The sequence below is a fragment of the Nicrophorus vespilloides genome, unplaced genomic scaffold, assembly GCF_001412225.1.
Source record: "Nicrophorus vespilloides isolate i.1.1-1 unplaced genomic scaffold, Nicve_v1.0, whole genome shotgun sequence".
Lineage (NCBI taxonomy): Eukaryota > Metazoa > Arthropoda > Insecta > Coleoptera > Silphidae > Nicrophorus > Nicrophorus vespilloides.
In genome coordinates this window covers 453,028-468,975 of record NW_017100101.1, presented here as the reverse complement: position 1 = coordinate 468,975, position 15,948 = coordinate 453,028, and the positions used below count along the sequence as shown (strand labels likewise).

Genomic DNA, 15,948 nt, shown 5'->3' with positions numbered 1-15,948 from the left:
AAAAGTAAAAAGTAAAAGTAAAAAATATGTTTCTCAGGATATTTCAGATTTGTTTGGAGCTGATTTGCCTGTGGAAGATGGTCAAGCTGGTCAGTTTGCGTGGCGCGACGGACCGCTTTTACAGGCGCTCAAGCAGGGCCATTGGATCTTGTTGGACGAGCTGAATTTGGCTTCGCAATCGGTTCTGGAAGGTTTAAACGCTTGCCTGGATCATCGCGGTGAGATCTTCATTCCTGAGCTCGGAAAGACCTTCAACGTTAAGATGGGTACTAGATTTTTCGGTTGTCAAAATCCGCTGAAGCAGGGTGGCTCTCGGCGAGGTCTACCGCAATCATTTTTGAATCGCTTCACCGAAGTCTACGTGAACCCCTTAAACGCTAGCGACATGCACTGCATTCTGCGTTCTCAATTCCCCGGTCTACCGAAGGATCTCCTTGAACGTATGATCAAATTCAATATGGCGTTGATGAGTGAACTGGAGAAGCACACGTTCGGGTGCAAGGGCGCTCCATGGGAGTTTAACTTGAGGGATTTAACAAGGTGGTGCGAAGCCACCATTTACCAACGCGGAGAGAACGGTGGTGATGACTGCAGACCTGAAAATTTGGTGATGTTGATCTACGCCGATCGCATGAGAACTCTCGAGGATAAGATTAAGATCTGCGAGTTGTTCGAGGCCGTTTTTGGAGTTTCCATAGCGGGCACCAATGCCGTTGCCTACATAACCAAGGAATCGGCAATCTTCGGAGATGTCAGAGTGTCCAGGGTTGAAGACGAGCATTCAGCGAACTCTGCAGAAGATCACGGATTAGTACTCAGAAGTCAAATGAGCGTTCTGCGCAGTCTCGGTTATTGCGTAAACATGAATTGGATGTCGATTCTCGTAAGTTTTTTGATAAATTTAAAAATAGTGTTTTGATTTGTTACACGTATGTCTATTGGTTTAGGTCGGTACTGCTGGTTGTGGAAAGAGCAGCGTCGTCCGGACTTTAGCGAAGTTGGCCGGAAAAGCTCTTCGGGTGCTACCTGTCACCTCCGCCATGGACACTACCGACATCTTAGGTGGATTCGAACAGGTGAGTTTTCTTAACAATTATTTTCCGTGTATCTATCCAATATTCAGTAGTAAAATTTATTGAAATCATAGCACTAATATACTTACGAGCAGATATCTGCTATGTGGGGGTCATAAAATATTCCGGATGAATATACTTTAAATGAGCGCTGAAAAGTGGATTTGGGAAGGGTGAACGATGCGAGAAGAGATTGGTAGTGTAGTTAATTTATTACATAATTCAAAATCAATTGAACGAAAGAGATACAGCGTATAAACCAAAAATACATACAAAAAATAATCAAATATAAATTGCGTTACGACCATCATATATATTTACATATAACAATCATAATCTATATATTATTTTTTTTCAATTTTTAAATATATATTTTTTTTAATTTTAACATTAATCTATATCAACTTTTTTTTAATTAATTAGGCACATCGTTTTTCCTTTTTAACGTTTAATTTTTTATTACTTTAAAAACAAACGAAAAAGTCGGCAATTTGCTTACATTCACATATATTTTTTTAAATGTTTTTGTTAAAGCTTTTGGACCAATTTTCTGAACTGAAAATTCGTTTGATATATTTCTTTTTTCGTTTTTTTGGTGTTTTAGTTTTCAATTTCATTATAATTTATTTATAAAAAATACTTTATATTATTATTGTTTATTAATTTATATATTTCACTTTTTTTTACTCTACATTCTAAAAAATATATAAATAATGAAAATTATTTTAAATTCTGAAATGAATTGATTATTTTTTTTAACGAAGTATACATTTTATTTAATTTATAATTAAAACATTTCAAATATTGCTTTCGACTGCTCAACACGAATTTTGGTGCGTATATTTTCTCCTCTATTGTAAACCGTGCAAATAATTAACATTAAACATTCATTATTTAAACTAAGTATGTCTTATTTTAAATATAGATCTCTACTTTAGAATATTCATGCCCTCCTGCTAATCACAACTATTCAAATATATTTTTATATATATATATACTTCTTTTTCTTTAGTGAAAATACAATTTCTAGAATATAGATATTTATTTATTTACTCGTATAATAATATAATTCTAAACGTTGGATGCTTTTCTCATTATTGCGTTAGGTTTACATTTAGAAGACTAAAAGTTTTGTTATTGAATAGTAGAGTTCGTCAATCGTATGAATTAAGTAATTGAATTTGAAATTAAATGATAAATTAATAATATAAATCAGTTCTTTTTAAATATATCTTTGATTTTATAAATAATAATAATAATATATCTTCATCTATCTTACTCTAATTTATAATCTTAACGTGATGCGTATTATCCATTTCCCGTGTCGTGACTTTTATCGTTTTTGGCCCATATTTAATATATTATATAAGTGTCTCTCGAAGCAATCAACGCGCATCAACGTTTAAGTTTACTCAATTCCGTTTTAAAATATTAGGCGTTACCGCCGGTGCTAATACATGATCCTCTCTTAATTACGCTCTCTGCTTTTCAGTTTTAATTTACTTTACTTAATTGACTTCATTTTGAATGAGGACGAGAAAAGGAAACCAAATCACGTCTCCTCGTAATTTGACCGAGGGACGTTCGCGTCTTGTAGTTTATGCTTTTGGCAGCTCACAAAGTGTTAATTATGTTCTAAGATTTCACCGTCGTAAGTGTGTGTTTTTTTAATATTATTTTTTTCTTGTCTGAAAGTAACTAATTAAGAATATTCCCGAGATGTTAAGGCGGCGTAAATGAACACTTTTAATTAGATAATGAGAAAATGGGTGGAACTACCGACGAACCACAAAAGTCGCGTTCGGCCTAAATCTCAACATCTTAGGAATGGAGCTTATCAAGTAGTATACATACATTAGATAGTGATTTTGTTTGGTTGTCTTTTGAGGGCGCGATTTCATTTTTTTTTTTTACAAATCGCGCTCGCAAATTACTTTTGAAATCGATCAATTTCCGTGTTGGGTCCGAACCACAAGAGGAACAAGTTCCGTGTAAAACATAAAAAAAATGTCACTCGAAACATTTCTTTTTAGATTTTTGTGGATCGGTCCCACTCGGGCTAATCGCTCTCCGCCGGCGATGTTGGCGCCACTTCCGGGCTGGTGTAGTGCGGTATTAAAACGCCGCCATTCATCGGCGGCGTTTCCGGTATCCAAATGTTCATATCGGTGTCTCCCTGCAAGCACAGACAGAAGAAAACACACATAATTTTCGACATGCCCCACCCACCTCATTCGAACCCCCGCCCATATTGATTAAAAGGAAGCCCCGCTCCGTATTGTTAAATTTTGTTTAAATTAATTTTGTTATTATTTAGTTGCGTGTGCAATTGGTTTGGTTCTTATTAATATTTAAGAGTTCGAAAGGACTAGGTAAAATTTTGTAGAAATATAATCATGCTGTGTGCACACCACTTACATATAATATTTAATTACCATAGAGCTATCAGGTTGGGCCGGCACCGGAAGCGGCGTTTTCAGTAGTGATATGTCGGCGCGTGGCGGGTTCGGCGGCGGCGGAACGCTGTGGTTTGTCAACCATGATGGTAACCATCCGCAGCACAAGTCGATGGTGGCCTTCCTCAGGCCCCGGTGCAGCAGCAGGAACAGTGTCGGATTCACTATCGCGTGGACGTATGATATGTGCAGTGTTATCTGCGAAAGCCCAACAAAATTTTAATATTTTCAATGCGATTACGAATTTCGAAGTAAATTGATTGCTAGAACACTGAATAATTTCATTGATGTTAGTTCTTAGAATTTAGTTCGAAGATGACATTTTCATGGCCGCACGAGTCAGCAATTTCATCTGCATATCCGTTTTAGTGCAGTTTGACCCTCTCCCCGTTGGAGAGGAGTGCGGGTGGCAGTGAATTGGCGGGATTGGTCGACGTATGAATATGTAACGATTCCAATCGAATTATCGTGCGCATTTGCATACTTGCCTCGTGACCGAGCGCGTTTCCGACAATCGGGTGGTTGACGAGGGTGACGAAGAATAGCGGTCCCCAGAACAGGACATAGGCGGCGGTGATCACCAGGAACATCTTCACCCTCTGCACCCCGTCGCGCTCCATCCGGTTCAGATACTCCCTCATCCTCCTGTGCTCTTCGAGGGCGCCGCTCACCTGCACAAATGGGCGAATCGGGATATTAATTAACAGTTCCGCACTGCATAAAGGTGGTGAGGGGGATTTCCTACTCAAATTTTCTTTTTTTTATGAATTTCCCAGAGATCGTTTTGAAGCGAAATGTTTTGCCTCGATATACCCTAAAATGAATTGCCTCCTTCCTGCAACCCAACTTTCAGTGATCTTGGTAGTTTCTGCATTTATACACTTGTTCCTGTTTACGTGTTTAATTATGGCTTAATATTTCGAATCCTTTATCCATCCATAAGATCAAATTAATCTCAAAAGTACATTACATTTAACGAACATTAAATATTATTACTGATTTAGGGTGATAAGATTTTAATTGTGATAATATTTAACATTTATTGTTTGTACATGACCCATTTCGAATTAGTATTTACAAATGTTTAGTTGGGGCGGTACGCTTACTCTTTCGCCGTTCATGTTGGGCGTTCCGGGCCTTCCGCCAGCTCCGGTTACATTGACCAGAGTCGTAACGAGTCCGGCGACTCTCACTGCCTCTACGTTGGCTTTGGTCAGATCGCGATGTAGTTTGCGCAAATGGAAGAGCGTCAGCAGAACGCACACCAGATTCACGGCTATCCACAGGGCGTTAAGTATGTAGTGTCTTAGAGGACCGTGGATTAGTGGACAGGATGGGGCTCTGTGACCCGGTTCGCCTTGCGCCGCCAATGCACCTGTAGATGACAAAAGTTTCAATTGGGAATTTAATTGTTTTTGTTTCAAAAGCCTCTCTTAATTTGATATAGAACAAACTAGCATTTTGTCGAATTAAGTAAATTTCACTGTTCTTAATTTGATAAATAATTTTAGGAACAATATTGTAGACATTGTTATGAATCTGTTGATTTTAAGTAGTTTAGATTAACGAATGGATAAATCTAAAAACAACTATATGGGTTAACCTGAAAGAAATGTGGGGCCTAGGTTGATGGTGATCGAGGCGAACCAGATCATGAAGGTGCCGAAGAGGACGCACTGTGGCGAGTCCATGAGCAATGGGGCGTCTGTCATGTCGTCGGCGTCGTTTTCGTCTTCGGGAAATATCGGAGAGTCGTTCAGCACCGTCGTCAGCATGTTGACGGTAGCCACGGTTACCAAGAGTAGGAAAGCCGTTTCCACCAATGAGCATTTGTTCACCGGTTGACAGTGCAATATGGACATGCCCAGGGGTAGCAAAAGCGCCGCCCTCGCGCAATCCACAGCCCCCTGATGAAACAGCAATCCTTGTGACCATCTGAAATAGTACAAGATCTTGTTTCAGTGATGGTCATTGCAATTTTTTTTTAATAATAGAATATTTTTCAAGAAAATCTGAAACTTCAAACTTTGTCTATTGGTTTGGTTACGCATTTTCACGTCTATGATAGATCGATTTGTGATGTCTCCTTCAGTTTTCTGGAGCATTGACTAGATAGGATGCACCGATTCATGTGCACGCTTGTATTTAATTATACAGCGGTTTGCTACCTATTGATTCGTTGCAACTGTCCGAGGCTGAAACAATATTGTCGACAGCACAATCAAATACGCGTCGAATATCCACTTTCCTCAATCCGAATCTTCATACCTCTTTACGAGTTTGATTCGATCGCGAATCCTTCTTTTCCAATAACTCTACAGCGATTTATATTGCATATATTTATTTGTATGTGGATAATGCACATTTTTCGTCAATCAAAAGCTCTAGGAATATCGATCAACCTCGCGAATAACATTGGCCTCTTTCGGAAGATGAGGATCGGAGAGAGGCCAAAAGGGCGTCCTCACTCGCTCAGCGTGTGTTTGGATTTGTATGCGATTTGCGTATGCCTCCTACTCTTCCTTCATCACCAGATGTCTTTCTTTCCATCTATGCCGAAATGAATTCATCTCGCCTCGTACCGAATTTCCCTTTCATTTTATTTTTTCTCGGCGAGAGCCATTTCAAAATAAAAACAAATAAATAAAATAGGAACTAGGCGAAAGGAAAACGAGTAACGTTTCCATCCACTTACCGTCGTCGTCGCGACATATCTTTCCAACGACGCGCGGGATGATGAAAAAATAACATATTTTATATACAAACACATGCACACGAGAAAATGGATCGCGATTGTAGTTATTTCTTTTTCCTGTACGTGAGCGCTTCCTTTATTCCGCAATTTATTTACATTTTTCTTGCTCTCTTTACGAGTTGCCATTCTTTATTCGTTTGGGACTTCTTCATTGAGGTCAGGGCTGGTATGGTAAAGCTCTAGAGGCTGTAATGTATTCTGATATATTCTATTTCGGATTTTGCAATCGTCATTGTTCATTTAAAAGTCAAACTGAGCGTTTTGCCCAAGAAATAAAAATAAAATGATAACTTTGAAAGTTAATCTATGATTATTGAGATGGAATTATTAAGATAAAAGGTAGAAATTTGAACCTATCTATTTTATTTGATACACGAAACTAAATAGTTGAGCCTATCTATCAAATATTGCTCACTTTGACTACATTTATCGAACGTAATAGCTTGTATCAATCTATCGAAAAAAACTTAACTAAATTGTCTTACTTATCTACTATCTAGGAAAAGTAAAACCAGAAAAACTGGTCAACAAATATTGATTTTCACAAAATTTAATATTTATTCTTTAAGTTGTCTAATTTTCATTTTTATCTTGATAACTTTATATTTGTTATTATTATTTGTATTTGAATCATCAATCATTTGAATCTAATATTTTATTCTAAAATGAATCATTTTCTTGATTACTTCGGTTTACTTCAATTAATTTATTAAAAGGACTTAAACATCATGATTAAAATTGATGGCCAACGTAGGGATTTTTTGTATGTATTTGAAACAAATATTTCAATACTATCGAACAAAGTGCTTAAGAAACTCGACGTTGAATAATTTAAAATCGACTTTGTATGAAGAAAACAACATAAATAGAACAAGTTTACACTTTTAAATTTAATCTTTTCGGTGTGTTTACCGAATTTCATAAAACTCATCTTATAGTAATTAATTAAACACGTTCTCCCCTGTTTCCTCTTTTAATTTTTGCTCGATCCTTCCATCTCAAAGAGGAGATCTTATGAATCTTGTAATTGCGTAATCGATAATCCTCCCGATTTTCTTCGGAGCTCCACGTCTTAAGCTCTGAGCTTTCCGAGCGGCATTTGATTAATGATCGCCACGTCATATCCTCTATAACCGAATCGATTTCGGATTCAAAATCATATTTTGCTGCGAACCGAGAACGATTCGCTAAAGTACGAAATTTTAACGATACACGCATTTCCATAATAAATAATCTTCAAGATATCTGTAGAATACAGTTGTTATTTGGTATTATTTTGCACTCAGCGTCATCTGCATTTTTGATAGCAACACCTGGTGAAATCTGCATGAAAATTGTGTTTTAATTTTCGTAATTATGAAACAGCCACAGGTTCCATTCCGGCTCGGAACGCGATTAATTATTATATTATAAAGTTGTCGAGTGTATTTTTCGCTTTCGGATGTTTTGAAGTTTCTAAAATTCGTTGCTGTTCGAGAATTACATGCACACGTCCTGCAGCTCTGACAGTGCGCTTTACTTTTCACCGGAAATTCCGCAGTTTTCATAATATTTATTTCTTTTTTATTATTATTTTTCGCTCGCCCCCATCTCGTATTTCATAATTACATCACTCGACCTAATTAACGCCAGTCCTAACAAAGTAAATTATAAACTCGTACTTTAACGCTTTTTTACAGTAATCTTTCATATTTAGAGAAGAACATGGTTTTTAGCTAAAAGTAAATAAATCATGATTAAGGACAACTTTGCATTATTATGCGCAGTCCGGCAACATAAATTTTACTATCAATCAACACTTTATTTTTGGTAAAAAAGATTAATTGAATGGATATATCGTTGTTGGTGTCTTGTTTATTTTGTTATTTTTTTTGATAATCTCAAATGTTCATTGTCGTCATCTTGATTAGTTATTTGGGGTATTCATAAATCAAGTAGTTTTATGTGTCTGCGTTTTTTTATATATTGATTATATATTGCCTCTTCTAGACTTCTGCATTTTTTTCATGTATTAGCATCGCAATTCGTTTAGATCGTAAACATACTAAAACCCTTGCGTCCAGATAATTGCGGTAGACTTCTTTTTTTTTTATTGCGATCCTGGAGAAAAAAATCCATTCCGCCCCCAAATTACTCGTACCTTCTTTATCCATGTGAGAATGTGTATGTGTTCTCTCTCTTTTTTTGCCGCGTCAAACTTATTACACGTACAATAAAAAAAGCGCCGAATCGAGTTTGCTTTCGGCGGCGGGTCTTGTTCTTGCCGTAATTTTAAGACCAAAGTGGGAGTGCGTGTGTGTTATGTGAGAGCGGCGATAAGGGCTTGGTAAATTTGCCAAGGACTCGACATTAAAAGGGCCGATTCGGTTTTGTCCGGTACGGGGTGAGCCCAGAATGAAGCGAGCGAGGCGATAAAATTTCCACCCTATATTCTCTTGTTTTACGTTTTTTCTTCTTCGTTTTTCTCTCTCGCCTTTTCCTCGACTCGAAACGTACACCGCTTTCACCCGTTTCCACATTTTTCCGAACAAACAGGTGAAACGTTTCCCAAAGTGGATGCAGGTCGCACGGAAATAAATCTTGAAGACGTTTTATTTATTTAGCGAAAGTTTTCCAAGAGCCGATGAAAAATTTATCCTGTTTTTTTCAAGTTCTGTCGCTTTTGATTCACTGCCGTCCACCAGTTCCAAGTTTAATTGGATTTTTAATTTAGGACTTTCCTGTGAATGATTTATATATTATTAAGACCGCACGCACAGATTTAGAACTAACTTTGGAGAGTTTGCGACATTTGAATATTTCAATGCGAGATTCGCCTTTGATCAAAATGTACCGCTTGAGATTATTAAAAAATATATTTAAAAAGGACCAAATATAAACATTTTATGAAATAAACAAATAATCAAATTTATTTGCATTATCAGTGAAGCTTTAAAAATATTATAGAATAATAGGGAAAATAAGACATTTTAGATAATTTAGTTTCATGACTTTGTTTTAAAGGTTTTGTTTATTTTATTGCAAATTATTCGCAAGCAACGGGATTCTTTGATTCTTTAAACTGGAGAATAAAGGACAGTTACTTCAAACTTTTGATAAACAATGGAAGAAAGAGATGCACTCTTTATTGATCAACTTGCATTTTCTTGCTAATTTTAAATTGAAACTGCAAAAAGTATTACAAAGGCAACATAAAATGTTAGGACCACTCGTTTCGTGTTCCCAACATTTTATGGTTTTGCAATTAGGAAGTGTGGTTACAACTATTTAATTTGATACTCCCCCCTTTGTGCCCTCTTCTTACTAATCCCCATGAGTATATATACAGGGTCATTAAAGGGACGGTTATACACGTACCTTGATATAAACTTGTGAAATTTAATTCCCCTCCGGCCCCGTGGAATTAAACACCGGGAGAAATGAAAAACTCAGGATGAAGGTTCAGCAGGATCCTCGACGGATGCGTGTACGCACGTGCGCGTGTTCTTCTTTAATTTGCCGTACCACGATTCCTTAAGGCTTTCGTAATTTATATGTAAAGCATGTTTATGCTTTTCAAATCGTGGCAGGCCGGCCGCCCAAACGACGGCCGAAACAAAAGATTACTAAGGGTAATTTCATCCCTTCCCTTCGGCCGAGCCGCACAATACCCACTGTATCCATTAATTATTTTCGTTTTCCATCGTAGAGGAAAACAACAACCTTCGTCATCGGCGACACGAATACTGTGATATCTAATCAGGGTGGATGTCATGGTGTTTATAACATTGAATAAAATTTTGTGATATTTTAAAACTATATAATAATAGAACTGTTCAATTTGTAAATTTTACTTGATTCATTCATGTGAGTTACTTCGGTCGCTAAATTCTATATAAATTATTATATTACAATATCTGAATTTGGTTAAAGTATTTTTTTTTGTTACGTAAGATGTGAATTAATCGAACTTATGTAAGTTGTTATCGTATGAAGATTGTAAATCAATAGTTTATTTGATGATTGAGAATCAATGTTCTAGTGGGCGATGGAAATAGAGAAAAACAAATGAATTGAAATGGAGCGAACGGAAAAGAATATGGGACGAATCAGCAATGACGGGATTTATCTAATTTAGCTTATTTTTTAGTACATTTCTCTGCCACCCTCTCCAAATTCTCAATTGGGTGGACAGGGGGTCACCAAAAACCCTTCGTTACACCCATTTGGGACATTTGGCTCTGCACATGCGTTATTATAGAGATTGCCATCTCGTCGGAGATGTGTGTACACATTTCGCATCGGTAAGAATGATTCGCGACATCCCCCCGAAACTTCCTCTCCCTTAATCGCCAGTCCCCGATGATGCATTTGTTTGTCAAATGGATTTCACGAAGAAGGGTGGAAAAATACGGACATTTGCCGAGGAAAAAAAAACGAGTAAACTTTTTCCCGAGTAGCAACTTTCTGCCCTTCATCATCCGTCCAGTTCCGTGACGCGAATTAACTAAATTAAACTCCACCGAGTTCCATATGTATCATGAACGGCCGTCGCATCCATCTCAACAAATATAGCAAATCGCTAAGCGGAAAAGTTGACCGTTCATTGTTTCGAACAGCGTGCATCTTACAAAGTGTCCAAACAATGATTATCTTGATTACCTTCTGAGTTGCCTGTTGGCGAGAATGATGCCCATCAGGGCTAGGTTGGCACCCATGCCGAGAGAACCCAACGCAAAGATCAGAACAGCCTCTGCCGTTCCTCCTGGATGGCACTGGAACACCTTCGTTGCGTTCAGAGAAGCGTTTGCTGCGCTGCTGCCGAACCTGAGGTTCGCCCCGATCATAGCCACCGCGGATCCTGAAACAAATCACCATCATTATACCTTAATTTCCGCTTATAATTGACGATTAGAGCTGCAGTGCACAAACAAAACAAAATGAAAATAAAGTATTGAACGAGATTTATACTATATAGATATACAACTTTTCTTAGCGAAGCTCTCTTTAAATGACCCATAAACTTTGTCTTTAACTTTAACGTTCAGTAAGCGAGGCCGTTAATCCGTTTGGAAAATATGTGTTTGGCTTTCATAATAGCGAAAAGGAAAATATTTATGTAAGGAACGAGAAGAGGAAAAGCCTTCGAACCAACCAAAACTCTGACGGTGTATTTTTTTATTCGTTTATTTTTCTGCAAACAACGCATATGCCGTTGGTTGGAGGTTTCGCATTCTTTCGGCTCTTTAATTGGATCGCGCGATTTATTAAAAACGTGCCACTCCCTCGGTTCCTCCACATCTTCCGAACGGACAAATAACGTTCTCCTTCAATTAAATCCGAACGTTTGCACAAGAAATTGCAAATTTAATACCGCCACCGCCACAAAAAAGGAAACCATTTCAAACTTTAGTAATTTCCTTTCACAACATCCGATGATGCTCATTCGATTATTTATCTCCGTTTGTTTGTTTTGTAGTTCTGTAGGTCACGTTTTTTACCAAATCTGTAATTATCTTTATAAATTTATATGAACATTTCAAACATCAGTTTAGTTTACAATTAAACTATTTATTGTAAACTCGCTTTTTATAATTCGTTAAATTCAAGTTTTCATATATATTAATAAATATATTAATTTTATAATATTTTAATCAATTTTATATCAATTGTATTAATAAATGCATAGCAAAGAAAGCGATGAAAGAGATGTAAAATGACGGTTTATGTGTTTTCATTAATTGAGATTACTTTTTCTTTGGAAGTTGCAATTATTTTATTTTGCTTATTTACTGGTAGATTAAGCAATTAATATTCGCTATGATTAGTTGCTTAATCCATCGAGTTAATTAATTGTGTTAATCTTGTGTATAATTCGTGGGCTCTGGAGACATTCGTAGGTCCCGGGGTTTATATTCTAAATTATCCTTGATAATCGGAATGGCGCTGGTCCGAACCTGCAATTACTGCAGGTGCAGAGGGTATGTGTGTATATTGTGTTTGTTTTCGGGGCTGAATCAATCCACTAATTGGTATGTCCACGCCGTGGTCTGCGCCTGTCCACAGCCTCCACCGCACTTAAGGTCATATCGGGCGTGCATTTTTTAAATTCTTCTTCAACATCACTTGCGGATTTTAGCGTAAAATTGCAACGGACAGATTAATCCAATTCTCATTTTAAAACGATTAAGTCGGGATTAAATTAAGCACCCTACCACAATTTGTATTGCGCACTTTGCTAGGTACCTATATAGAGTGTGCGGTTTTTGTGGATTGGAGGGGGATGGAGTGTTTAGCATATAGATGGGATCGTTTTTGGCGAAAGTATTTTGTCTTCTCCCCTGACCTTACTGCCTTGGACTACTTTCTGTTCATCCCCTTTCGACCCCTGTTATTTGCTTCATAGCAAATCGACGTTTTATTTATTTACCTTCTCGCTTGTGCTTAGTGTGTAAACATCAATCGTCAATCGAAAATATTGGCTGGAAATGTTAAAGGGCTGATGCACGGAAAAACGATGGAGAGGAGGAAAAAATAAACAAATAAAAGTGTTAACTTTCGCGAATTGGCCTCGGAATTGATGTTGTCGCAATATTTCACAGAAATCATTTTCCACAACGATTTCGTTTTTCTTTTGCATCCGTATACACCAGTGGATAACGTTTTGTGAACAGAAGTTCGTGTTTACATAATTACGTTTGCGTTTCTAGATGCATTCTGCATCATTAATTGTATGCAACTAAAATTGTATGTTTGTTTGTAAGTATGCACATCAGTTTGTTTCAAATTTCATCGATCATAAATCATCTTTTCGCTTTATGCTCATATTTTTTTTTAAATATTTCAATTTGTTTTGATATCGCGTTATAATTAAGTTTGCGATCCAATCTTCATAAATCTTTCGTAAAATTATTTTTTTTAATCAGCCGTTTTTTTGTACTAATACTTTTCCGTGTACATTGGGACTAAACAATGTACGTTTTTATTCTGCTGCTCATAACTCGTATATATCTTCAAGGATTTCGCCGAGTGTTGTAAAAATTCGATTATGCTTTTGTGCCGAGTTGATTTACACGGTCGTCCTTTGTTCCAAGAACCTTTATCACGCGCATCACCTAAATTCAGGATCTCAGCATGTGTTCGTACTTGAGGAAATTTCGATCAAGTTTGGCACGTGAATCGTCTGTAAAGCATAAAGAATTATGGAGTACATTAAGTGGATGAAAGTCTGCGGTCGCCCCCTCTTCTATTTTTATTCCGCAGTTTGTACGTTCCTTGATGCTACTACTGTTCTTTTTTCGCATTCATTCGCTCATTCATTTTGCATGTAAAGTGTCAAAATCGTATCGATGTTTGCGGTTTGCGTCACGGTTAGCCTTGCCCAAAAACGGCGTCCTTCTCCAACACCGCCTCCAAATCTACAGCCGCCCCCGCAGTGACATAAACTAGACTCGGAACGGTTTCAGTTTCGGGTGGTGCCCGATGCTAGCGACCTGCTTTTAATGTCCAGATAATACCGATTTATTCGACGATTCCATTTGCATCACCTCCATAAAAATCATCGCAGACGATAAAAAGTAAAACTGTCATCAGTTTACAGTCAGGTTTCCAATCGAAACTTTTGCATAAAGTTGCAGCAAACTTCGCAATTGATTCAATTAGTAACAATATAAAGCGTTCAATATAAACTGAGTTTTCTATCCAATCGATTCTCAAATATATTCCAACAAAGTTTTGAAATATTTTTTGTTTTAAAAAAATACTTTATCAATACTTTATAAAATGACATAATTTAATTAACTATATGATTTAATAAGTCACTTTTTATGAGCAAATCATGTAACAATTTAACAGTTGGTAACGCGGTGACACGTCGAAATCCGGAACTCCATAAAACCAAATTTAATTTAGCGCAAAAAGAACACGCCGCACACTATATTCCTCTTAATCCGTTCTATATTGATGAGTTCCGAAAAAGAGATTAAATGCTTTCTCTTTTTTTAAATGAGTTTTACGTTTGATTCGCGCGTCTGGTTTTTCTGTTAATATTGTGACGTTGATTTAAGTCGATCGTTTGGAATTGGTAACACTGCATAATGTAACGTCTGCAGTGCAGACAACTTAGATGGAATTCATTAAAATTAGCATCGCGCTATCTGGAGAGATTAAGTTTTGTTTTGCAGGGGTGATGGGGGAGTCTGGATTAACGCCGCCTGGCTTTTAGAGAGGGATGGGGTTTGGAATTGCGTTCATTATATATGCGCAGTTGTATGGAGGAGGTGGCTGTGGAAGCGTCTGCGGGGGCGGCAAACATAAATTTAAGTGAATTTCGGTGTCAGTAGGCGAAGGAACGGGACAAAAGAATCGAGGAAAAAAGGGGTGTTGCTATATGCAGAAGCGTTCGCTTTATCCGAGACAACGAAAACTGTTTATCGAGCGTGCGAGAGAAATGAAATTAAAATTATATGCCAATGGAATGTTTAAAAAGTCGTTAGTTAAGCGCATATGTTTAATAACATATTGCCAACATTATTTTATAGAATTCAATTGGGATTTGTGAAGATTACCTTAAATTGCCTTTTAATATGTTCGTGAATTTCCGATTTAAAACTCAGGCATCTAGTAATGGCCCAATAAAAGTACCAAAAAAAAAAACGTAGGGAACTGAAAATTAAGACTTTTTCACGAACGCGCATATATTGCAGATTGGAGATTGATTTTCCGTTTGATGTGTTTTAAGGCCTCGATCTATCTATCCTCCGAGGTCTTTCATTACGAGATCTTGTGGATGAATGCTAGAGGGAATTTCGAATGGAAATGGTTTTGCGGCGACGACCGCACAAGCAGTAGTCTGAAACTTATCAAAGCGAAAGATAACCGAACCGGTATTTCGCAGTTGCAGTTTGCGATGCTTGAGATATCACTCAGCACAACTGGAGTGCAATAAACAGACCCGAAATGCACACATAAAGTTGCATCGAATGCATACAACCTAATCTAGATGAGAATGAAGCGCCGCATGACGATGCCAATCTGTACGACCGATTTTTTTTTGTATTTTGTAGCTGCTGTTCTCCACCATTTTCTTTATCAAAACTACATGTTTTTTTGTGATTTTTTTTTTGTTATTGTTACTAACAAAGTACTGGGTTTTTGTTGAAATTGTTAAGTAGCTATTAGATGAAGCCCAGATGTTTGGTATCACGGATAAGTAATCGGCAAGTTCGGAGGAAGAATGATATCCTAAGAATGAGGACATTATGGTGATAGGCTACAACGATAGAGTTGGCCTTGGCGTGGAGCCAGGTTTGCGGGGCGGAGAAAGAGTCAATTTAAAATATAATCCAGAGTCTAAATGAAAAAGAAAGAATGCTGAAAAATAAAAATGAAGATGTGAAAAAGTTTCGACTTTGATGTTGCCGCGTGAGCCTAACTAACTTTTAAAACTTAGTTTTCTTTCAATTTCTCTCTTTTGCTTTGCTTGTTCAAGGTTTTCAGTTATTACCTAGACTTTCAATATAGAATTTAATTTCTCATATATCATTTATACACAATTATACTTTCAATTCGAATAAATATGTAATTAAATTTCATAATTTCTCTATTTATTAATACATTCTCGTTAGATGTTGTCAACTATCAAGGATTCCATTGATTCCATCTATTAGTAACATCAATAAGTGAT

At 37.0% G+C, this 15,948-nt stretch overlaps 2 protein-coding genes across 5 annotated transcripts in view; one reads left to right on the top strand and one right to left on the bottom strand.

Moving 5' to 3' along the window:
- Positions 1 to 15,948, top strand: part of LOC108568042 (midasin) — a 50,301-nt gene that overhangs the window by 5,737 nt on the left and 28,616 nt on the right. The window contains exons 11-12 of the mRNA XM_017928895.1: positions 38 to 883; positions 948 to 1,076. Of these exons, the coding sequence (XP_017784384.1) occupies positions 38 to 883; positions 948 to 1,076 (975 nt within the window). The remainder of the gene's footprint in view (positions 1 to 37; positions 884 to 947; positions 1,077 to 15,948) is intronic.
- LOC108568045 overlaps positions 2,352 to 15,948 on the bottom strand; it is a 30,245-nt gene continuing 16,648 nt past the window's right edge. For 3 of the 4 annotated variants that reach the window (XM_017928899.1, XM_017928900.1, XM_017928898.1), the window contains 6 exons: positions 10,926 to 11,124; positions 5,133 to 5,464; positions 4,636 to 4,904; positions 4,018 to 4,200; positions 3,509 to 3,727; positions 2,352 to 3,249 (listed from right to left, as the gene is read on the bottom strand). In XM_017928899.1, coding sequence (XP_017784388.1) covers positions 3,133 to 3,249; positions 3,509 to 3,727; positions 4,018 to 4,200; positions 4,636 to 4,904; positions 5,133 to 5,464; positions 10,926 to 11,124 — 1,319 coding nt within the window. In that variant the 3' untranslated portion in view covers positions 2,352 to 3,132. Of the gene's footprint in view, positions 3,250 to 3,491; positions 3,728 to 4,017; positions 4,201 to 4,635; positions 4,905 to 5,132; positions 5,465 to 10,925; positions 11,125 to 15,948 lie in introns of all 4 variants that reach the window. The other variant, XM_017928901.1, reaches the window with a different exon arrangement.